Source organism: Medicago truncatula, chromosome 5 (assembly GCF_003473485.1).
Source record: "Medicago truncatula cultivar Jemalong A17 chromosome 5, MtrunA17r5.0-ANR, whole genome shotgun sequence".
Taxonomy (NCBI): Eukaryota; Viridiplantae; Streptophyta; class Magnoliopsida; order Fabales; family Fabaceae; genus Medicago; species Medicago truncatula.
In genome coordinates this window covers 10,094,927-10,118,527 of record NC_053046.1, presented here as the reverse complement: position 1 = coordinate 10,118,527, position 23,601 = coordinate 10,094,927, and the positions used below count along the sequence as shown (strand labels likewise).

Here is a 23,601-nt window from a genome sequence, read left to right as displayed (position 1 = left end):
AGTTCATCATCTCATCAAACAAAGAAACATCCAACTTTATAATATAGTCATAAAATTATCTAACATATTTTTTCAATGTAGGCACAGACTATTTTCTATACTCTGATTTAAATAAGAAAACATATAACTTAACTCATTAAGGAGAATAACTTAAGAGCATAAGTTATCATTTTCTTATTAGGGAGAATAACTTAACTTAAGCCTATATATTTTGGAAATTAGGGAAACTTAAACTATTTTAATAGGAGTTTGAATTTGATGCTGCTGCCAATATAGACCAAATAATACACGGTTGGTGCAAGTTGCATGATGCACGGCACAGATACGACAAACTGTTTTTGTCATCTACAGACGAATATTTGTCTTGAGTACATTATTAGATACAAAAATATCTGCAATGATCCAATGAATATAGGAATTTATAGATGAGAAGGCATTACCTATAAGCCGCATATATATATATGCGGATAAATAAATTGATAAATCATAAATGACCTGTTGCATACTCACACATATATACATATATGAGGAAAAAGCTTCTTCAAGTTACAGATAAAGTTGAGTTGAAACTTGAAAGGATGAAATTTAATATTGTAAAAAATAAAGTATATTAATAAATAATGAATAATAACCATAGCAATGAAAAATAATAATCAAGAGACAAGCCACATGAAGTAGGTTGACCAAAGAGTCACTGCAATTGACGCCAATGCATAGGTCCATAGCATCATTACAGAACATTCACTTTCACCAGCTCCAAATAATTGTGCTATGGTACCTGTAGACATAGGAAATACACTTTGAACCATATTATAACCAAAAAAGATAATTACTAAAGTAAATTATCTAATGTTATGTGAATTATTATATATGACTAAGAAAATAATAAAAGTTTATGTATTACCTATATTCATGGCTGGTGGAAGTGCATATTGAAGGAGAAGTACAAACTGATATAAGGGATCTATTTGCACCAAACCCAAATGTGTTGCACCTTTAATAATTAGAACTCCAAAAATTGGGAGCAAGATATATCGAACTACTATGATTCCTATAATTGTCCAAAATGGAGTACTTGCTCCCTTCAATCCTGCTCATTTATCCACTCCAATGAAATTATTAATTAAACTAAATGTTGACATTAAAAAGCTAGCTCAACTCTATATATAAGAGACGAGTGAATATGTAAGTTAGTTCTCGAAGTTGTAAACATTGGTCAACATAGTCCTTCAATTTTTAATATTGGTTAATTATTCTCGAAATTGTAAAATGTCATTCAAAATAGTATGTTGGTCAACTTTTGTTATTAGAGGTGATGATGTAGCACGTTAGTTGAACATGTCATATTGTACATTGATCTCACATCATCATACTTTCACTATCAACTAATTTGCCTATAAAATTTAGGTCATATCAGTGACAAATTGGTCAATAGTTAAGAGATCTAAATTCAAGACAGATTAACCTCTAGCATACATACATTGATGTATAATCAACGTGGAGGGACCACAAATTCAACTGATCCGTCACATCACAACCTCTAATGATAGAGATTAATTGAGCGACTATTTAAAATGATCTTTTACAATTTCATCGATGTATTTATCAATTTGCAAAAATCAAGAACTATTTTGACCCGTGTTTACAAGTTCGAGAGGACTAGTACTAAGCACCACATTTTACATATATGCTTTACCTCTAAGAAGGTTGGCACCCATTATAAGGGTTATTGTTGGAATGGCAGCATCACTGCATGTAATAACAGGATATAATGTAACCTTATGTGATTCAAAAATCTTAAAGATGAAAATTTGAGATGCATATACCCCAACATGGAAGCAGAGTCTTCAATCACATGAAGAGGAGCATTGCTTCCAATCATTAACCTACGTAACCAAGGAACTACACCAACAATAAATCCAACAATCTGCATAAGGAAAATTTTAATCATAAATTTTCCTTTCTTTTTCACATATATATATACATGAGTAACATACTGTGCAAATTATATTACTATATTTGCATTGGACTGTTGCAAAGCAAAACATAAGTTCACGTAGAAAATGAAAAATATATCATACCGCCCCAAGAGTTGCTGGTGAAAATATGCCTCTGAAATTTGGGTTGCCTAAAATCATTCCAAATTTATGCTTAATTTTATCAAAGACTGGCACCTGCAAACATAAGAAGATTTGATATATTGATCCTTTCTTTTTGGATTTTTTTCTTCTAAATATAAGATATATGAAAAGGAAGTTTATAGCAACCTTAATTTTCTGCTCAGACTCATTCTTAGAAAGCAATAGGGTGTATGCATCATCCACATTGCCTTTTGTTGGACTTGTATAATTTTCAGAGCCTTCCTCTATGATTGATTGTGATACATCCCTTGAATCCTCCAAGGTGATGGAATCACTACTTTTGTTACATTCTTTGTGAACATTTCTTGAAGAAATCCGCATTATGTTGTACACGTAAGTCCATATAAAAACAGCTCCAATCTATGGTTTCCCCAAAGAAAACAAATAAGAGTTTACATTATTAACTAATCATCGACGATCATATATGTGGCTTTAAAAGTAGTTATGATCTTTCAAAAAGTAGTTATGATTAAAGTCAAACAGTTTCAATAATTTGACAATTACGTCTGATTCGTAATGTAAAAAATCTTTACACTAGTATATAAATTAAATCCTAAGATACAATTGTAGTAAAATGGATATTTTTCAATAATTTCTTAGTGATGACAACATTTGTGTAATGTGATTTAAGAATTTAGTGAAAGGAAGTAATGAAATTACATACTGCCATAGAAAGTGAAGCATAAGCCATCCCAAATTGATAGCATACATCAGGATCTCCAAAAGGACTACCTTTGTCTTTGCATATAGCTGGAATAATTATTATAGGCAAGTTTCCTAAATTTCCTGTTGATACATCAATCATAAAATAAACTCAACTTTAAAGATGCATTAAACAATAAACAGTGTTATAGCTTCATGAAAGCTGCAATACAGAATATGAGTATGAATATCGAACCTGAGACTTTGAGGAGGGACATACTCCCAGGTTCGATATTCATACTCATGTTCTTTTTATGAAGAGAAGAGATATATCTACCTGCAGAACAGACACCTACTATGAGACCTTCTATGTGTCTAGGAGGCTTTGTGAGTTTGATAATAATCCATCCTAAGGCTGAGCCTAACAAAAATGTAACCAATATGTTCACTGGCATGAACCACCTAATTATGAAAATTAAAAAGTGTTATAAACCATAATTAAGAAAGCAAATCCTCAAAATAAAAATTAGGAGCAAAAAAATGAATAAAATAACCACTCACAAAGAAACAACATTATCTAAAGTGATTGTTTGTGCCAAATTACCACCAATCAGACCAGGATTGAACACATAATGTACAAGCTGTCACAGATGAATTATTGTTGTTTATAAGTTATATATAAATAGAAAGAAAAAATGATATAACAAAAAAAAAAATGTTCTTCAAGAATTTATGAACTTACATGATTGGTTTGATTCCTTGCATCTTTTCCCAACAAATTAATGTTATCAAGTGCAAGAAGTAGACCAATTCCAGTGACTAGTAGTACTTTGATCACAGGGAAAGAAGCAACAGAAAATAGCTCTAGAAATCCCATTATCACAATTAAATCTTCCAAAACTATATGCTATTTAATGTATCCTGCACACAAATTAAAAAATTTCGCTTATATATATGAAACAAACTTGGAATTATAATGTTGTTAACAGTGAAAAACTGAAAATAGTAAAATAAAACCATATATTCTATTGGCAAATGAACATAAATATGAAGCAAATTGCTTCATCCTATATGAATCCTTTATCTTGGTTTAACATGAAGAACACTAGGAGGAATTAAAAAAAGGAAAATAATTAATGAAACTATAGAGTTAAACTGACAAAGGCATCTTCTAAGGGGACCAATATATACTACTTTAGTAAAGAACTTTCATTAAAATTTGCACACTAATAGTAGAAAAAGTGAGACAACATTAATAATTTCATTGATGCTATTTTGGTCCATTGAATTGAAAAAACTTAGCATGAACTATATCACTTACCGTATCTTGTGGGTTGTGTATTGCACCTTCCTTAAACATGTATGTGTGTGTGTCTTGTTGCTTTTAATGATTGGAGTGAGGCCAGAAAGACAAAAAATAACTTTGTCAGCTTCACTCATCTATCAGTATTATTGGACTATCTTAAGCCACAATACGTAAGATTAATCTATTAATAAATAAGAGTCTTGTGAATTAAATATTATATTGAACATTTTTCTATCCTCAACTCTAATTTATATAGAGTTGCGTATAGATTAAAGATTAATTCTCCTCCATATATTCACAGTGTTGCTTATCTAGCTATATTCTTTGGGTAGAGGACAAGAGTTTGTGATTAGTAGACCCATTTGCTAATTAATGTAATTTAGAGGAGACAACCATGTTGATACGGTAAAGCGACAAAACAACAAGTATTTTCAAATGATGACAAATGAAATGTGTGTAAGTTGAGGTACTTCAGTCCAAATTACTTAATTAGACTTTTTGGACAATATGCCAACTTCCAAGCTATAATCAAACTAACATTCTCCATTAAAAAATTTGAAGAAAAAAAAATGTTGGATGAACGATCATAATTCATCCACTTGGGTATATCGAGATTCTCCGTATTTACGCAGTTGAGATGACAGTTTGATCAAGATCGAATAGTTGAGAATTAACTTAATATTTAAAATTGTAAAATAAAATCCACAAGGTCAAGATTTTTATCAAGCTGTTATTGATGTTTCAAATGCATGAATGTGAAACTTTTAATTGCATGAAACCCAAATTCAACAAAGCATATATATGTACTTCATCCGATCAACAAAACTTCATTTTTTTTGATATATTAATTATTCAATATATCTAAAAAGTAATTATTTTTCCTTATGATAGGCACCCGAATGGAATATTTCACTTTCACATGCCAGCCAGGCCAACTAGAATTGTGTAGAGGCATCTGCCTTGATCCTTGATGGCGATAGTTTTAAGATTGAATTGAATCATGTACCAATAAATGGGAACCTTTGTTTGGATAAGTATGATGAGAAAAAGCCATTAAAAGAAGTGAAGACTAAATTTAGTTCCTAATAAAAATTTCAAGATCCAATTTAGTCTTAGAATAAAATAAAAACAATTTTTATTGCATAAGAAAAATAAATAAATCGAAACAATTTAGTTTTTACCTTCTTTACATTAAGTTTGGTTGATGAAGAAAATACACAGAAAAGAAAAGAAAAGAAAGTGATAAGAGCAAAGAAATAAGATTGATTATTTGGTGGGTCAAATTAAAAAAAAAAAAAAGATTATTTAGTAATTTGGTAAGAGATAATATGAAAGAAAATGATGAACATATATATTTATAGAATGAGTCCTTAAACATAACACACATGCTCGCGATGACATGCGTGAATGTTGATGTGAGTCGTGTGATTCTTTTTCAGAATTTCATTGTCTATTAGTCCATGACCCAACCTTAGATATTTGTTTCGTATGTATGTTAATAAAATAATACACATGTGTAATATTCATAATGTATGCACTAAAAGCCACCAATATTTCATTTCAGTATGAATTATGTTCGGATTCACAAATTATACATCTCCACTTTATCTCTTGCATGTATATAAGGAAAGAAGTACTAGTATAAACTATAATACAATGGTAATAACAGAGGGGTGAAAAGTCGTTCCCATGAAAATGCAAAGGTTTAAATTAGACGTTTTATATCTTTTCGTCTAGTTCATCGGTCTAAATTAAACGTTCTTTGAAGTAGTCTAGAAATCCACAACTAAGAAACAAAATCAAATCACTTCATCAAAAATTCTTTCGAACGATTCGTCATTTGATAGAGTTCATTAACCACTTAAGTTCGGATAACAAAAAATGAAGTGTGAAAAAATAATGAATAGCAAATACTATAATCAAGAGACAAGCCACATGAAGTAAGTTGACCAAAGAGTCACTGCAATTGACGCCAATGCATAGGTCCATAGCATCATAACTGAACATTCACTTTCACCAGCTCCAAATAATTGTGCTATGGTACCTGTAGACATAGGAAATAAAGTTTGAAAAATATTACAACCAACAAATCTAATTACTTAGGTAAATTATACAAAAGAACATATATATTAATGGTGTACAATTTGACTGAACTATAACTAAGAAGATCATAAAAGTTTAATTACTACCTATGCTCATAGCTGGAGGAAGTGCATATTGAAGGAGAAGAATAAACTGATATAAAGGATCTACTTGCACCAAACCCAAATGTGTTGCCCCTTTAACAATTAGAATACCAGAAATTGGTAGAAAAATATATCGAACTGCTATGATTCCTATAATTGTCCAAAATGGAGTACTTGCACCCTTCAATCCTGCTCCATTCTCCAAAGAATAAATACAAGTTCATAAAACAGAATGATAACATTTTTGTATTGTAATTTCAGAATTGATGTGAAAGGAACTAATGAAGTTACATGCTGCCATAGAAAGTGAAGCATAAGCTATTCCATATTGATAGTAGACATCGGGATCTTTGTCTTTGCATATTGATCCTCTATCTCGATTTAATGTGCATTTCATCCCTGTAATTTAGACACGTTTTGATTTTGTCCTTGTAAAAAAAAAAAAAACATCCCTGCAAAAAAAAATTGTTTTAAAAAAGGTCCTTGACCCCATTTTTTTGCTGACATGGGATGGCTTTGGCAACGTGGCAGTTGCTGATTGTGCAACTTTTGCCACGTGGCCCTGACATGGCAGCCCACGTCTTTAAAATATTATTTTTTTTAAAAAAAAATTGAAAATAAATTAAAAAATCATAAAGAAAATTCCAATTTTTTTTTTTGAAATATGAAGAATTTTTTTTGGAAATTAGTGTTTTTTAAATCTGGAAAAAAATTAAAAATTATATAATCTCAAAATTTGTAACTTTTGAAAATATAATTTTTAGTATTTTCGAAAAAAAATGTAATATATAATTTTCAAAATAAAAAAATAATAATTTTCGAAAATTTAATTTTCAGTTTTTTTTAATTTATTTTAAGAATTTTGAAAGAAAAAAATTTAATTAAAAATCGAAAATTTAATTTTTCTGTTTTTTTTCTTCAGATTTTATGATTTTTAAATTTATTTTCAGCTTTTTTTAATTTTAAAAAAATAAATCAGAATTTCGAAAAAATAAATAAATAAAAATTGAAAATTTAATTTTCAGTTTTTTTTTCCGATTTTTTATGATTTTTAATTTAAAAAAAAGATTTTTTTGAATTTTGAAAAAAAAGAAACAAAAATTAATTATGTGGCATGCCACGTCAGCGTCACGTGACAAAAGTTGCACTGTCAGTAACTGTCACGTGGCAAAAACCATGCCACTTCAAGTGAATAGTGGGGCCAGGGATATTTTTAAAAACAAAAAAAAATTACAGGGATGTTTTTAAAAAAAAATTACAAGGACGAAAATCAAAACGCACTCAAATTACATATTTAAGCTTTAAATATATATCATCTAGACCAATACTCAGAGAAATTCAAAGAAAACTTTAATAAAATGACATCTTTTTTCTCTTGTTGAGTTTCTTCTTTGCTTTTTCTATAAAAAATGTATTTATGTGCTACTTAAACTCTTAGAGAATGATTTAATTTTAGTCTTTTGTATTTCTTACAAAATAGGATTACTTTTTGTCCAAATTTTAATTTGGTCTACGTAGTTGGGAACATTATTGGATGAAAATAAAATTGTAATGTTGAAAATATGTTGTGTATTAGCTTTTTAATTTAATTTTAATGTTGAAAATAAAAAAAAAAATATTGTCTAAAAAAACCGTACTAACCGAACTAAATCAAACCGCATACTTATTTATCTTGCGGTTCTGATGACTTTTAGCCTCAAAACCGAACCAAACCGCACCATGAACACCCCTACGTGACACAACAAATTTGTTTTGACTCTTTTTTTTTTTGTGTTAACCCTCCGATTCTAAAAGGAAAATGGACCCTGATGATTCGGAATTCAACATGAAAATAAGTAAAGTTTGACCGATAATTATCCAATCCAAATTTGTTTTAGCTAATGATATTAATCCTTATTGCTTTCATTGTAATTAAAAATTATATATATATATATATATATATATATATATATATATATATATATATATATATATATAACTTTAAGTAAATAGTTTGACTGTTTATATTTTATATATATTCCTAAATAAACTTTGTATATATTTTAATTTATGTTTTCATTACATCCCTCTAGTATCCATCCCCCAACATAAGAAAAAGAAAAAGCAACAGGAAAAATGACGGGTGAGACCATTCCATACATTGATCTTGAGAAGATTTCAGAGCAATTCGAGTGCAACAAGTTAAGAAATGCATGTGAAAAATGGGGTTGTTTCAGGATCATTAACCATTCTATTCCTTTGACCCTTATGGATGAGATGAAAATGGTTGTTGTAGCTCTTCACGACCTTCCTATGGATATCAAGAAAAACAATAAAGATGTCATTCCTGGAAGTGGTTACTTTGGACCAAGTGTTTTTAACCCTCTCATAGAATCTGTCGGCCTCTATGATATGGGTTCTTCGCAAGCTATACAAGATTTCTGCTCTCAATTGAATGCTACACCTCATCAGAGGTATGCTTAGGTTTATTTCAAAAAATACTTTTAATATTTGCGTGGAGCATGTGACTATTTAAGTTTTTTTTTTATAATAAAAATGTACATACTGGTTTTTTTTTTATTATATAATGGTTAGGTTTAATTAACAATTTCATTGATAAAATATTAAATTAACAATTAATCCGGATGGATGCTAAAGTTTTTACGAGTACTATTTAGTCCTTGTGGTCATTTGTTTAGATGATGATTGCTATCAACGTTTTATTTCTAACACCTACCTGAGTCGTGATTTTCACTCAAATATTAATTATATGATGTGAATTTTTATTTATATAATTGTTATTGTTTTGGTTATAAAAACTAATAGAAGTATTTATTTTAAAAAAAAAAAAAAAAAAAAAGACCAATATGCGTTTGATCTAGCATAGCATAAAAAATCAAGGTTTCATTTTCATATAGGCGTTTTGTCCGTATTTAATGCTCAGAAGTTCGTAGAATATGATACATCCGGTGAATCTTTCAAAAAGGATACATCCGGTGAAGTGAACTTGTGGGAATCTAAAACAAGAAAAATAAAAATTAGAATATATTAATTTTTTTAGGGGAGAATATATTAATGATTTCATACGAATTTCATACTTAATTTTATAATTCATTCAATTTTCATAAACAATACAAATTTAATATATTGATGATTAAAATATGTAACAAATTAATATATTAATGGTTAAAATCATAAACAAAATATATAATTTGAGAATCCTAAATGATCCCCTAGAGTGCAACATGATTGCGAAGGAGAATATAAAAAAAAAAAGGAGAATAAGAAATCCTGCGATTGAGAACTGGAGGAAGGTGGAATGGAGACAACGACAGTAAGTGGCATAGAAGCTGGTAGTCGATGTTGGAGGAGAAGATGGAGAGAAGATGGATATTTTAGTAATTTACATAATTTATTGATGAGTAGAGGTACCGGCGGTAACATGTTTCAGCAAATCTAGGTATCTAGCCATAATGTAACGGTTAGTTAAATATCCGATTATTATATCAGTGAATACTCGTTAAACTACTTGTTTCGTGCATGTGTTAAATTTTATTCGTGGATGCCCGTGAACACAGTTTTTCACTATCCCTACCCATACACATTCAAATTTAAGGATAATTACTCGACCCTAGCCCAAGACCCATAAATATGGGTTTTTATCATGTCCAATGCATGTAATTTTTGTGAGTGCCTAGGAGGCTTTAGTCCAATTGCCACCCTTGGTCCCTTTCACTTGAATTGAATTGATGATTTATAAGATTATATAATCTCATATACTCCTACAATTTAGTAGGAACATTTTTTGAGGTTTATACACATATGTTAAGAAATAAAACAAATAAACGAGAATAGCCACATTACGAAATTATCCGTATTAACTATTAGTGTATATTCTACTTTATAAATGTATAGTAAAATATAATAGTAATTAATTTTAAAGTAATGATCACATATTATTAATTAGAGTGTACAATTGGTCAAAAAAATTAAAGGGTACAATTCAAACTAAATAAATAGTGTTGCCTTGAAAACTAAAAATGAGATTCATTTTTAAACAATTAGTTATTTGTTAAAGTGACACTCGTTGTGAAATGCAGATGGTACAACCCTAAATTTATGCAAATTTCTAAAAAGTTAAGTGATAAAAAAGCTCCTTTCTGATACTATCCCTATATTCATACACATTGTTTTCTTACAGGTAAGATATGTTTTTAGTCCTTGTGAAATAACAAATTTTTTGAGTTTAATTCTTAAAAACTTTTTTTTTGGTTAAATTCTTAAAAATATTTTGACCATTATTAGTCCATACCTCTTATCACCACAAAAAAAAAGTTTATACCTCTTATAAAATCAAGTAATTTAAAGCACCCATTTTCATAAAATATAGAGATTGAAAGCATCCACTGGTATTTTTAAAATGACTTCAAAAAATAAATAATTTATATGAACTATAAACATATTTAAAATTTTTATTAGATAACATAGTTTTTTTTTACTATTAGCCGATTATTGACCTTTTTTATTTTACTTAAAAGTGTGAACGGTTGATTTTCTTTAATTACCAGACAAATAATGGAGACATACGGCAAAGCAATACATGATGTGGCAGTAAAAACAGGATAAAAGATTGCTGAATCACTAGGCATATTGGATGCTGATTTTGAGGATTGGCCTTGTCAGTACAGAATTAACAACTATAACTTCACTTCAGAAACAATAGGGTCCTTTGGAGCTTCAGCGCACATAGATTCAGGGTTCTTAACAATCCTTCAAGATGATGAAAATGTTGGTGGTCTTGAAGTGATGGACAATTATGGCTCATTTGTTTCAGTCGCACCATTTCATGGAGCCCTCCTTGCCAATCTTGGAGATATTGCTCGAGTAAGTACTAAGTACATATTAATTCACTAATTTTATGACTAAACTTGCAACTAAATGGAAATATTAACTAGACTCTAATGTTTAGTTCCACCGTCTCATTAGTCTCTACTACTATATAGATTGAAAAAAGTTAGAGACAATTAGATTTTTATAGAGAGCCTCATTCTCTGCAATCATATAGAGACAATTGAGATTTATATTTTCATAGAATGCCTACAAAAAATGTTGATAAGATGAGAAATGTCAATCTTTATTAAGTGAGGTTAGGTCTTATCTTTATTCAACATGGCAAATAGGTTTTTTCTAATTGGTTTCTTACAAATATTAGTGACCAACTATTTTTATTTACTTGATAAATAAAACTAGAGAGAACTCCAACCAACATGATTGAGTTTAGTGAAGGGTACCAAACTCCCACAAAGTGGTGAACCAAAGTGTGAAGTTCGATTGAAAAAGATACCCACGTCTAGTGCCGAATAAGTCTTGAATAAGATTACCTCGTGTGTAGTAGGGATGTTCAAATTCAAACTGATCCACTAAATCAAAAACAACACAAATTGAATATTATAAGAATCAATGAGAAACCACAAAAAGGAAAGAAAAAAAGTGTCTAAGTTCTGAAACTAAATTGTTCAATGATTGATTAATCACCTTCGCTTGGGCCTTAGCTTAGTTAAGCTATAAAATTTGAACCAAAAAAGAAAAAAAGGGCTTATGATATTTGTCAACTGTTTGCTTTGTCCTCGATCTTAGCATATGAAATGAATGCATTATGTAGGCATGGAGCAATGGAAGGTTTTGCAATGTGAAGCACCGTGTACTATGCAAGGAACCTACTACACGTTATTCAATTGCTACATTTATGTTGGGACCGAGGAAGGGAAATGTTGAGGCTCCAAAGGAGTTGGTGGACCATGATCACCCGCTTCTTTATCGACCTTTTACTTATGAAGAGTATAGGACGCTCAGAGTTTCTGATAATAATGATCGTGATAAATTTCTGCAGGCTTGTGAAGTCCTTGAGCTATTACGTTTGGTTTAGTGATTTGGGAAATTTAGTGCCCCTCTTTTCAAAAATATTGATATATGTCCCTTTCTTTGTGTTCCAGTTAAATTAAACACTTGTGTCTAAATGCTCTGAAAATAAAGGTTTAATACATCATTTGGTCCCTTAACTTATTTTTGAATTTCACTTTGGTCTCTTAACTTTAAAGTGTTTCAATTTGGTCCCATAAATCTTCTGCTATTTACTATTTTGGTCCTCTCCGTTAGTATTTTGCAAAATCTGTTAACTCTTTTCCACGTGTCAGTTAAGATTGATGATCAACAATTGGATTTAAAAAGCACACGCGACATACCGTGAATTCACAACATATGATAATTATTATTATTATTATTATTATTTCACTACCAAAAAAAAAACACAACTCTTTCCTCTTTCTTCTTCTTTGAAACAACGCGCATCAACCTCTTTCTCTTTAACCGCCATCAAAATACTTCTTCCACCATAACTCCACCGTCGGACGTCGTTTTACCACACCAACACCACCATAGAACTACTCTTATATTCCTCTTCAAAAAGGCACCAACTTATTATTAGATTGTTAAGATTTAAAAAACCTAAACTCTCACCTTCTCTCTTACTTTCCGGCCACCACAAATCTTTATTTGAAAAACTAATATGATTTTCTTCTTCCCCATGATGTCTGCAACAAAACCCTATATTTATTTTGGGATCAGAGAACTTTCACCGGCGACCACTACGCCGGAAACTGCTGCAACCACGCCGGTGACCATCGCTTAATTTCTGCAAAAACTCACAACAATTTATGAACCCAGAAGCATACAATACTCCATTCTTCCCTTCTTATATTCTTCACACAAGTGTGGACAGCCGCAATAATAACAACAACAACTTGATATTTTGTATTTTATTATTTATGGATTTTTATTTATAGGTTTTCATCTTTTATTTTTTGATTTTTAGATGGATGAATATGGTGTGAATAGACTGATTAATGAAATTTTTGATGTTAAGCTTGTTGTTTTTATTGTTGTTGTCGTTTGTAAAATTTATTGTTGTTGTTGAAATTGAGATTGGAATGTTCGTGGTTGTTGAAAAGGTTGTTGATGATGGTAATGAAGAAATTGTTGATGGTGATGAAGTAGAAGTCTGGTAATGAAGAAGTTGTTGAAAAGGTTTTCTTTTTTTATGCGCGTTGTTTAGAAGAAGAAAGAGGAAGTAGTTTTTTTTTTTTTTTTGGGTAGTGAAATAATAATAATAATAATAATAATGTGCTCTGAGTCCACGGTATGCTATGCGTGCTTTTTTAAGTCTAACCGTTGATCACCAATCTTAACTGACACGTGAAAAGGAGTTAACAGATTTTGCAAAATATTAACGGAGAGGACCAAAATAGTAAACGACAAAAGATTTATGAGACCAAAATGAAAACCAAAAATAAATTAAGGGAACAAATGATGTATTAAGCCGAAAATAAACATTTGTCAATGAAGGGAAATGGTTATACCGTTAGTGTGCGTGTGCTAAATAACTCATTTATGAATGAGGGATGATGCTCATTTATGCACGTCAAAAGCCTCAATCCTCAATTCCATAAGTCGAGAAACCTTCCTTAAATTGACACATGCATGTTTTTTATATGAATGTTGATCACCCTACACAATCAAACAACATGTCATGTTATTCAAAATATATGAAAATAATCAATTTTAAGTAAAGAAATTTGATAGAAGAACCAAAACAATGTGATTTTAAAACGGGAAAATCAATTTCAAGGAGACAAAACTATAATTAACCCCGATCTACGTTTACAATCTTAGGCCATCTCAAAAATGATTTTTTTGTAAGAAATTGTGTTATTTAAACATCTATTTGTTTTTTTCTTTTCTGTGAATATTTTTTTTTTTTTGACAACCTAATGAATAACGATATATTTTTACAAATAAAAGTATATAGTGACACGTAAATCAAAACAATATAGAGAAAAAAAAATTTATAATGTAAGTTCAAGAGAACAAGTTATTACAAAAGTTGTTATAAAATAATTGTACAAAAAAAAAATGTCGAAATTATTAAGTCGGACGTCATGACCGGGGTTCGAACTCCGGTAGCTCCACTTTGTGTGTGTAAGTTTATGATGACTTTGCCCTCTCGTCTATCTAAAAAAAAGTTATTTTTCTTAAATGATCTTTTTAAAAATAAAAAAAAAAATCTTAAAATGACCTTTTAAAAGTAGGGGTATCGTTAACTTGTGTCCTTAGGTCACATCTTAAATTTTCTTAAATTTTGTGCATTTAATTCATTAAAACATTAAAGATTAAAGTTAACGCACGCATTGGAATATATTATTTCTATATTTGGCTTCAAAACTTATGTCATAAAGGCACAAATTAACATTTCCTTTGTAGAGATAAAACGACGTCGTACAGTGTCCTTCCCTCAGTTATTTTACTCCAACGTAACGCAGCACGTGACGCGTGAAAGAAACGCGCATCAAAATTCTACCGCTTCAACATGAAATTTGCGTTCTTCTGAAAATTCCTTCAAACCTCAAACAGTCAATTTAGGGTTTTTCCAAATTCAACTTATCAGCGTATCCAATTTAGGATTTTCTCTCCTCACACTTTAGGATCGCCCTTCAATCTCAATTCGCACAGGTAATCTCTACTAATTTTTAATTTTTTTATTTATTGTTAATTCTTTTTTCACTTCGAATTTCGCATCATTGAGTTAAATTACCATGCAAATCAATGTTTTGACCTTTTTGAATTTCAAAAGCACGTTTTTTTAAGGTTAGTAAACCATGGTTGTTCTATAAGTAGATTACTGGCTAGGGTTTAGTATTAATAGCAAGGTTTCATTGTCTTTTTATTTTATTTTTATTTATTGTTGCAAAAGTTGCTGCTCAATTTAAAGGAAAATTTTATTGGACAACGGCAAGACCAGCGCGTTGGGTGGTAAAGAACCAACACGAATGTAGTTAAGCGTAGCAGGGATGAGGATGTTGCTTTGATGTGTGGTAAGACTAGACGGGATAGAATTAGAAATGAGAACATTAGGGAGAGCATTGGGGTATCACCTATAGTAGAAAAGATGGTAGAAACTAGACTTAAGTGGTTTCGGCATGTAGAGAGAAGACTTGTGGATTCTGTAGTAAAGAGAGTAGATGAGGGGAGTCAAATCACCAGAGATAGGGTAAGACCTAGAAAAACTATAAGAGAAACTAGTAACAAGGATCTAGAGATTAATGAGTTGGAGAAAGACATGGTTTTTGTTAACACACTATGACGTCGTCTGATTCATGTAGCTGACCCTGCTTATTGTGATAAGGCTTGGTTGTTGTTATGTTTATTTTTTATTTTTACCAATTTTTTTCTTGAATGTTGAATTAATATAATGAAGTTGGTGTAGGAGGTTATTGTGTTTTCATGCTTTAAAATTTGCAAATGAGTGATACAAATGAAAACGATGAAGTGGATCAGGGTGTTCCGGCGAATGTTGATGTAGAGGAAGCTGACCATGTCATTAGTGAAAATGAAAATTCAAATCAAGCTTCAGTTAGTCCAAAATTAGGAGATGATGATGAGATGATTATTGATAATCTTGCTGGTTTGGATTCATATCTTGATCAAGAGATGCATCTTGAAGTTCAACCGGTTACTGTAGAGGAAACTTCAAAGAATGTTGAAAATGTGTCAAATGATGTTAAAATTGGGAAGGAAGAGGTGCATGCTGAGGATGAAAATGTGAAACCCAAGGTTGTTTCAGAAGGTGTTTCACAAGAAAATGTTAAAGATACCCTTCATTCGGTTCCAGTTGAAGCGGCTGATGCTCATATTTTGGATACAGCTGAGGGTGAAGATGCTTCTGATGTGAAGGTGGACGCCAAAAAACTTCCTCTGTGTAGCAACGGTGTTGAGAATGATGATATTGCATGTCAAAATAATGTTAGTGATGGTGATGTTGAAATGATAGCGGTGGAGGTTGAGGTGAAGCCTGAAGTCTGTGAAGCGGCTGTTAGTAAAGCTTGTGATCTTGAACCTATATTGTTGAGTAATAACAATCCTACTACACCACAACCTGCCTCTTCTGATGCAAATGAACCTATACTGTCAAATCATAATGATCCTACTACACCACAACCTGCCTCTTCTGATGCAAATGAACCTATACTGTCAAATCATAATGATCCTACTACACCACAACCTGCCCCTGATGATACAAGGCCAGAAATCAAGAATGTTTTAGAAGTTAAAAGTAAGGATGGTGAAGAGCAAGTTGCTGAGCCTGTAGATAATGAAAACCCAGATTCACCGCAGAACATGTTTTTCTTGGATGCTGATCATTATTATGACGGAAATGAGTCGGGAACAGAAGAGGACCAAGCAGCTTTTATGAAGGAGCTTGAAAACTTCTTTAGGGAGAGGAGCATGGACTTCAAACATCCCAAATTTTATGGAGAATGGCTTAATTGCCTTAAGTGAGTTATCTCGGTTGATTTAAATTTTTAGCCATCTTTGAATATGACATAAATTCACCAAATTCTGAAATGTTGTCGCTCTGGACTAATGCTTTTTTTGGTGGAACATAAGGTTATGGAGAGCTGTAATGAGATTGGGAGGCTATGAGAAGGTATTCATTTATTTTCCTTTCTATTATGTTGAATGTTTCATACAAATTTATGTAGCTGGTTTTGGAAAAACGATTAAATATTGTAGAGGTCCATAGTGATTTCAAATATTGATTGATGGTTAAGCTTGTCGGCATGGGCGGTTCTATGGCCCGGCGATCCCAGGCACTCGCCCGGGCTCTGGCCCAATTTTTTTTTTCAATTTCTTATGTAAATCCCTATGAATTTCTTATATAAACCCCTATAAATTGGGCAATTTCTTTAGATTTTTTTATTATTTGCTTACAATTTCTTATGTAAACTCCTATAAATGTGTTGCAATTTTTTTTTGCCCGGGCTTTACAATAATCCTGGCTCCGCCACTGCTTGTCGGTACACTGAATGAGTTGTTTGATTTTTAATTTGGTCTTTTTTGTCACTCTCATGGATTGTAAGCTGCAAACAGTGAGAAGTAAAATAAAGTGAACACATGCACACCCACAACACACATCTAAATATGTGGAGAGAGTTTAAACTTGCAGAAGGAATTTTGTGTATTTATTCCCACTTCAGTATGTAAGAAGAAGGTAATTGTGATTGCCAGTGCATTGTGAAAACAAATATAATTCAAAATATGCAGAACATCTAAATTCGTTGAGATTTTAAATTTCCAATTATTATAAATTCTCATGATAAGGGCATTCAAGATAATGGGTTTTGTTAATTACTGAAGGACGATACCAATCTTCCCCATAATCTATTCCCTTCATCACCCTAGAATCTTTTTTGTTAGATTAATAAATGGACAGTTGATTTTGATGCACCCAACAATTTGTAAATTTGGCTACTTAAGGTATAGTGTGGCTGTGGTACAGTTTTCTTTTAATTCTTAGGTTTCAAGTAGTTTGCTTTAGATGAGCGAAATTTGAGGCATTCTTTCTTGAGGCAAACTAGCACTGATAGAACTTTAGGCTGTCTATTTGTTTATTTCAAATCAGTTGTTTTCATTGTTTATAGGATATATGCCTAATTGGCCTGTATTTTTTAATAGGTAACCTCATGTAAGCTGTGGCGGAGTGTGGGAGAGTCTTTCAAACCTCCAAAGTAAGGACTAACTTGCACTTTCATGTCTGAAATTGTGATATTTCCAATTTTCATTTGTGCTTTTTGTTTCTTTTTAAGTGTTATTTGATGTTAAATTTGTGATATGTGTTGTGTTGTGTCTAATCTTCTTAGAATGTTTGTTCGGGCTTAACTTAACTCTAAAAGCTAGCTTATGGAGTGAGGTTTACCCTCATACAACCGTTATTCTTGTAATTTGAAACTCTCAACATCCCCTCCCTTATGCCTAGGACTGGCCATCTGGACCGTGAAGTTTGCATGCTTGGGCATTTGCGGGTGTGACCCAACGGACACATGATACTTTTATATCATTTTAAAATTTTGGTTTGCTTCTAACTTAACTTCAAAATCTAACTCTTAGGGCGAGAGTTGCCCCCACTTATTGTTTAGACCATATCAATATCCACCGTGGAACGCTTACCACTCTTTTACAACATTGCAATGATAGTTTGTATTGGAAAGGTTATTGAGTACAATTTGCGGTCACATTTTATGTAAATGGATAAAGCTGAGATGGGTGCTTATGTTGAAGCATTAATTGATGATAAATTTTCATATTGATAGAAAAATTTATTTGCATAGCTTTGCAGTTTTTTTTTATTTTTTATGATATGGGTGGCATGTGTTTCTTTACCCCTTTCTTGAAATCCTTTGTGAGCTTTTTGGATAAACCTGATTATGCCCAGTAATATATCAACATTGTCCTCTGTTTTCATCTTATGCAGGACATGCACCACAGTTTCCTGGACTTTCCGAGGATTTTATGAGAAGGTGATTCTTGACTAATAAGTTATATTGTAATTAGACCTTTTATTTGAATTTTGACATTTAGAAATTACAAATATAGTTTATATATATTCTTGTTGGTGTTCATTTGAAGTTTATATTTTACATTTAGAAATTACAGATATAGTTTATATATATTTATATTCTTGTTGGTGTTCATTTGAAGTTTATGAGTAACACTTTGTTTGCATGTGAATGTTGACTCTTGATGTCAATAATATATTCATATGCATTTATGCGAATTGCTTGAGTGGTTTTTGTGATACAATACTTTTTTCTGATTGATAAGGTGATAAATTTCAAGCAATTGCCTTATTGGAGAAGATTTCATGCTGTTTATGCAGCAGCGTAGCACCAAATTTTTCTCTTTAATATATTCAATTCAATACTATTCCGTTTATGCAGTAGCCTAGCACGGTAGCACCAAAGTTCTCTCTTAATATATTCAAATCAATGCTTAACTGTGACATGGGCTATAGTTTCTGTCTGTTTCCTTTCTCATGGTTGGCTTAAAATATTGGTCTTTAACCATGCTTTTAAATATAATATAAGATATACATTTATTTTTGAGAAAACTGTATCAGATATTGTACGTTCAGAATGATGGAGTCCTGTAATCCTCACCTTTTTAACACTTGTTTCATTGTTGCTGTTTCAAATGTTACTCTAGGCCCTTCTTGATTATGAAAGGCATAACATAAAAGGCGGCGAGCTGAATGTACCTATCGCTTCTCCTCCAGAGCCTGTGAATGTTGAAAATCAGGTAATATGATTTGTATTTGATTTCTGTAGCATGAACAATAAGGATCTATGTAAGGAGTATTATCATCACCACAATCTTATTAACTGAATGTGTTTGATTAGCTTATTTTGCATTTGAAACAGCTTATAATCAAGATTGTGTTGGGAGAATTTTTGAAAAATAGACATTAACACGCTGATACTGCAATTCTCGTTTTGATTGTCTGTCAAAATCATTTGCTCTGGTTTAAGAGAATTTTGTTGGTATATTTATAGGCTCAAAATGCTTCTTATATATCTAAAATAATTTAGTTGTTAACACAAGTCAAGTAGCATTCATATTTTCCGGTTAATGCTTTCTTGAAATTAAATCAATATGAGCTATCTGTTGCTCAGAATTTTTGCTCTTCTTTCCCACCCATATATTAGTATTCACTGCATTCGAGTTTGAGGCATCATTAGCTGGGTTAAATTTTATATAAAAGTTGCCTGAACAATATCTGAAATTGATTATTGCAATTAGGTAAATTTGCACCCTTAGTATTCGTAGTCTATGCGATAGGAGTTGAACTATGACTCTGTCCTTATTGCTGTGAGCGTGAGCACTATACTTATTTGTATCTCACAATCATTTCAATTGATGATGGTGTCTAGGGTTTAGCATCAGGTAGATCCCGGAGATATGCTGCTGAACAGGCTATGCGGGGTTGGCACTCGCAACGTCTTCTTGGCAATGGTGAAGTTGGTGACCCTATTATAAAGGTTTGGTGGAATTTTGAAGTTTTTATTTTCATTTTTCATTTTCTGTTTTCTTACATCCATAGAATTGTTCAATGCTTCTCTTTTCTTAGGATAGGAATGCTGTGTCTGTGCAAAAGCGTGAAAAGCAGCTTAAGAGCATCAGTATGGTCCTCCATTCCTTGTGCTATAAATTTTAATTTTGTAGGTGTTACCATGTTAGATTATTCTCGGTATTGAATTATGCACTTTATTGACTCAGATGTACCTAAACGTAAGAGCCCATCTTATATGGATAATGCAGTCAAAGCAGCACGGAGTAAACCGTCAAGACCACAGTTAAGACACGGTTACTCCTTTCTATATTCCTTTTACTGTATGTTGTGATTGCTTACTTGTTTGTGTAGTTAGAAGGTGAAATATGCGTTGCCAACTTATAGCCATGAGAGATTTTGTACTTTGGCACTTTGTTTTATTCACTACTTGCATGCCTATGCTAACATATGTGGCTGCTAGGTTGGGAACAGCTGTGGTTGACATAGGACCTTCTGCTGATTGGGTAAAAGTCAATGTTCAAAAAACTGTAAGTTCTTAATTTTTGTATTTGAAATAATATAATAGAAGTTGTATATGTAGTTAATTATCTCAATGTAAACTTTCTTGTGCAGAAAGATTGTTTCGAAATATATGCTTTAGTTCCTGGCCTTCTGCGGGAGGAGGTACTACATATTCTAACTGCTTTATCTTACTTTAATATATATTTATCTGCATTAATAGTATATTAGTATTATGATGAAAGTTAAGCTATCTTTTTCACTATTTCCCCTTCCCGTGAGAGTTGCCATTGGAAGCGTGCAAAATTCATGGCAGAGTGGGTGGGAAGTTCAGCTTATACAAAGGACGCTATTACCTGTTTGTAGACTATTATGTAATATTCCCCTTCATTCTTGAGCAATATAAATATATAAAAGAAAGCTGATTGCTTGATGCCATGTAAATATTCATAGTAAATTTGCATTGCATCCTCAGTCTACATAATAAATCTTTACTAATATTACAATGTTCGCCCTTCAAAATGTCCTATGCTGAGGCTATCAGTCATTGGGATCTTACATGCCAGCACAATGAGTAGAATTAGAACCCTTGAAAAATTGTTGATGCGGTGTTGTGTTCTCCTCTCAAGGTCTTATATTTGATTCCCCCTGATGCCAGTTTTGGTGGGATAAGTCCATACAGAGCTATGCTCTAACTTTAAATGGGTCCCCCACAAGTGGACGGTGGGATCGAACCCTCAGATTAATCGGTTCTTGGATCGGATAAGTTACAATGCTGAAATGGTGTTGTGGATAATGATGCCTACTTTTCTAAACCAGGTACGTGTTCAATCAGACCCAGCAGGACGTTTGGTCATAAGCGGCGAGCCTGAGCATCCCAATAATCCTTGGGGCGTGACACCTTTCAAAAAGGTGAGTTATCTACTTTTTTAAACCATAATTATTTTGTTCTTGAATACAATGGCAAATTACTCAGTCACAGTGCTTCTATTATTTTTCTGATATAATAAATAATTTCATGAATCAGGTTGTGAGTTTACCCTCAAGAATTGATCCTCATCAGACATCAGCTGTGGTAACGCTGCATGGACAACTGTTTGTCCGTGTGCCATTTGAACAGTCAGAATAGTGGTTGTTTATGCTTTTCTTACAAGTTACAAATTTCCTGTACTATTATTTATATTTATAGGATAGTTGACTCCGAAACAACAATTTAGAGGTATTATTCATGGCTTTAAAACAGATGCCTATTTATAGCTTAGGGTAGAATATATATATTTAATGTTAGGGATGTTTTCTCAAGCATTACAATTTGACCGTGTTAATATGAGCTAGTTAGGATTTTGTAATGCTGAATGTTATAAAATTTGCATGATGGTTGGTTCGTTACATTCCGTTAAGCTGGCCACAAGTATAAAGTGCTCAATGCATACAAGAAATTTTAAGTTTCAGCGCTCTAAATTTCACCATGTTGCGACGCCTACTTCCCACAAGAAGCGTATTTGGTAATGTTGTGGTGGTCAATCTGGACGAGTAGAAACCGCATCTTATTGAAAGGCATTGGCGTGCACTCCTTCACCATTATGGCTCTTGGGATTTCAATGTTTGATCACTGGACTCGAGCTTGAGTGATTTTGATGACTTGTGAACTCGCGGTAGTGACTCGGCACCAAGTTAAGTAGTCTAAACATGTAAGGAGTAATATACATGCATCTTTCCGTACGCATAGTGTTGGGATTGTGCACCCTCAAGGAGAACAGTGTTTTCTTGATGGCTAAAGCTGAACGGTCGAGATGGTAAAATATTGGTTTTTTGTTTTTGTTTTTTTGTTGCTATCAATGTATTATTGATAACTTGGATAGGAGCATCTTCAAAGTAGAAGTGGATTTTAGCTATCTGCAAATGGAATTAACCATCCAATAGTAGATATCAGAGTTTGGTGCATGATGAACAAATTGTAGAGACTTATTGAAGTTTAGTAGTTATAGAAACTCATGTTTTATTAGAAGATAAGTTAATGTAGATGTTCGTATCTTAGCTAGGGGCACTTTAGCTGATTTAACTGCTTCTAAGACGAGGGAGGCCTTAATTTTCGCGACATCTCCTTGATTACTCTACGGGTCATAGATTTTTTATTTTATTTTTATTTTTTGATAAAGTATTGATCGTAGAATGATATCTCACAAGTGACATAGATTTGGTAGCTCAACCATCATTTGTGTTGTGTAGTTCATTCCCTCATTTCAACTTTTTTTCTTTCTATTCACTTGAAGATGTTTTGAAATGTAATTCTAATGCTGTATTCTTTTCTCATTCACTGTGAAAGACTTGGTTTATTATTGTTAACTCAAGTTCCATGCTCGTGGGAAGAAAAAAATAGGTTTTTCCATTGACAAATTTTTTTTTTTTTTTTTTTTTTTTGTTTCATTACTCAATCTACCAGTTAATCTATTTTGACTTTTGATACCTCCAAAAAATTCTTACTTGTCTAATGGTTTTCATTGAAAAACTTTCTTGTTGACGTAATGTTATAAACTAGGCTGATATGAGATTGATGTTGTCCATTTAATATGAAATCGTTGAAACTTCATTACATACCTCAAATTCATTAGTCATAGAATATCTTATTATTTACCACCAGTAATATATTTATTTGAACACAACAGAAACAAAACAAAGAAAGTGTAATTTAAATAGAACGGCATAAGATCAATTGATTTTTACATGTTTAAAATGAAAATAATGCTTCAATTTAAACTCTTGAATGTTGATGGTCAACTTTGCTCCTTACATGTAATCTTTTGTGGTTACTTTTAGCCATTGTTTCTAATTAAAAAATGCTTGAGTTGTTCTAAATTTAAAGTCAGCACTCCAATGAATATTTGCATG

The 23,601-nt window shown here is 31.9% G+C and overlaps 2 protein-coding genes and 1 pseudogene across 6 annotated transcripts; 2 read left to right on the top strand and 1 right to left on the bottom strand.

The window, feature by feature from the left end:
- Nucleotides 1-496: 496 nt before the first annotated feature.
- Nucleotides 497-4,249, bottom strand: LOC11406295 (protein PIN-LIKES 3). 3 transcript variants are annotated; one of them, XM_024784685.2, is made up of 11 exons: nucleotides 4,105-4,249; nucleotides 3,526-3,704; nucleotides 3,345-3,424; nucleotides 3,121-3,245; nucleotides 2,806-2,927; nucleotides 2,268-2,501; nucleotides 2,082-2,174; nucleotides 1,827-1,927; nucleotides 1,697-1,749; nucleotides 905-1,090; nucleotides 497-778 (listed from the first exon to the last, which is right to left on the bottom strand). In XM_024784685.2, exons 2-11 carry the CDS (start codon nucleotides 3,658-3,660, stop codon nucleotides 654-656), a joined length of 1,254 nt encoding a protein of 417 aa, XP_024640453.1. In that variant the 5' UTR covers nucleotides 3,661-3,704; nucleotides 4,105-4,249; the 3' UTR covers nucleotides 497-653. The 3 variants fall into 3 exon arrangements, with proteins under 3 accessions (XP_024640453.1, XP_024640454.1, XP_039690539.1); XM_024784686.2 differs by lacking the exon at nucleotides 4,105-4,249 and adding an exon at nucleotides 3,944-4,088; XM_039834605.1 differs by lacking the exon at nucleotides 4,105-4,249 and having other exon boundaries at nucleotides 3,526-4,078.
- Nucleotides 4,250-8,390: 4,141 nt separating this feature from the next.
- Nucleotides 8,391-12,180, top strand: LOC11405804 (2-oxoglutarate-dependent dioxygenase DAO-like; annotated as a pseudogene).
- Nucleotides 12,181-14,623: 2,443 nt separating this feature from the next.
- On the top strand, nucleotides 14,624-22,769 carry LOC11407047 (AT-rich interactive domain-containing protein 5). Of its 3 annotated transcripts, none has more exons than XM_003612378.4 (13): nucleotides 14,624-14,819; nucleotides 15,574-16,642; nucleotides 16,755-16,794; nucleotides 17,823-17,875; nucleotides 18,619-18,664; nucleotides 19,350-19,442; nucleotides 20,075-20,182; nucleotides 20,272-20,323; nucleotides 20,421-20,496; nucleotides 20,675-20,741; nucleotides 20,827-20,877; nucleotides 21,532-21,624; nucleotides 21,740-22,769. In XM_003612378.4, the coding sequence occupies exons 2-13, from the start codon at nucleotides 15,609-15,611 to the stop codon at nucleotides 21,839-21,841; spliced, it is 1,815 nt and encodes a 604-aa protein (XP_003612426.2). In that variant the 5' UTR covers nucleotides 14,624-14,819; nucleotides 15,574-15,608; the 3' UTR covers nucleotides 21,842-22,769. The 3 variants fall into 3 exon arrangements, with proteins under 3 accessions (XP_003612426.2, XP_039690197.1, XP_039690198.1); XM_039834263.1 differs by having other exon boundaries at nucleotides 15,565-16,642; XM_039834264.1 differs by lacking the exon at nucleotides 20,075-20,182.
- Nucleotides 22,770-23,601: the final 832 nt, after the last annotated feature.

What these genes read in the sequence shown, in the direction of transcription:
- LOC11406295 (XM_024784685.2), bottom strand. Translation starts at nt 3,660, where the DNA reads ATGGGATTTCTAGAGCTATTTTCTGTTGCTTCTTTCCCTGTGATCAAA. An exon ending in AGTAGGTGTCTGTTCTGCAG is followed by an intron (nt 2,928 to 3,120) that starts GTAGATATATCT and finishes ATGTATCAACAG; the next exon opens with GAAATTTAGGAAACTTGCCT. An exon ending in GGGTGCCAACCTTCTTAGAG is followed by an intron (nt 1,091 to 1,696) that starts GTAAAGCATATA and finishes ATAAATGAGCAG; the next exon opens with GATTGAAGGGAGCAAGTACT.
- LOC11407047 (XM_003612378.4), top strand. Translation starts at nt 15,609, where the DNA reads ATGAGTGATACAAATGAAAACGATGAAGTGGATCAGGGTGTTCCGGCG. An exon ending in TCCGAGGATTTTATGAGAAG is followed by an intron (nt 18,665 to 19,349) that starts GTGATTCTTGAC and finishes ATGTTACTCTAG; the next exon opens with GCCCTTCTTGATTATGAAAG. An exon ending in AAGTCAATGTTCAAAAAACT is followed by an intron (nt 20,742 to 20,826) that starts GTAAGTTCTTAA and finishes TTTCTTGTGCAG; the next exon opens with AAAGATTGTTTCGAAATATA.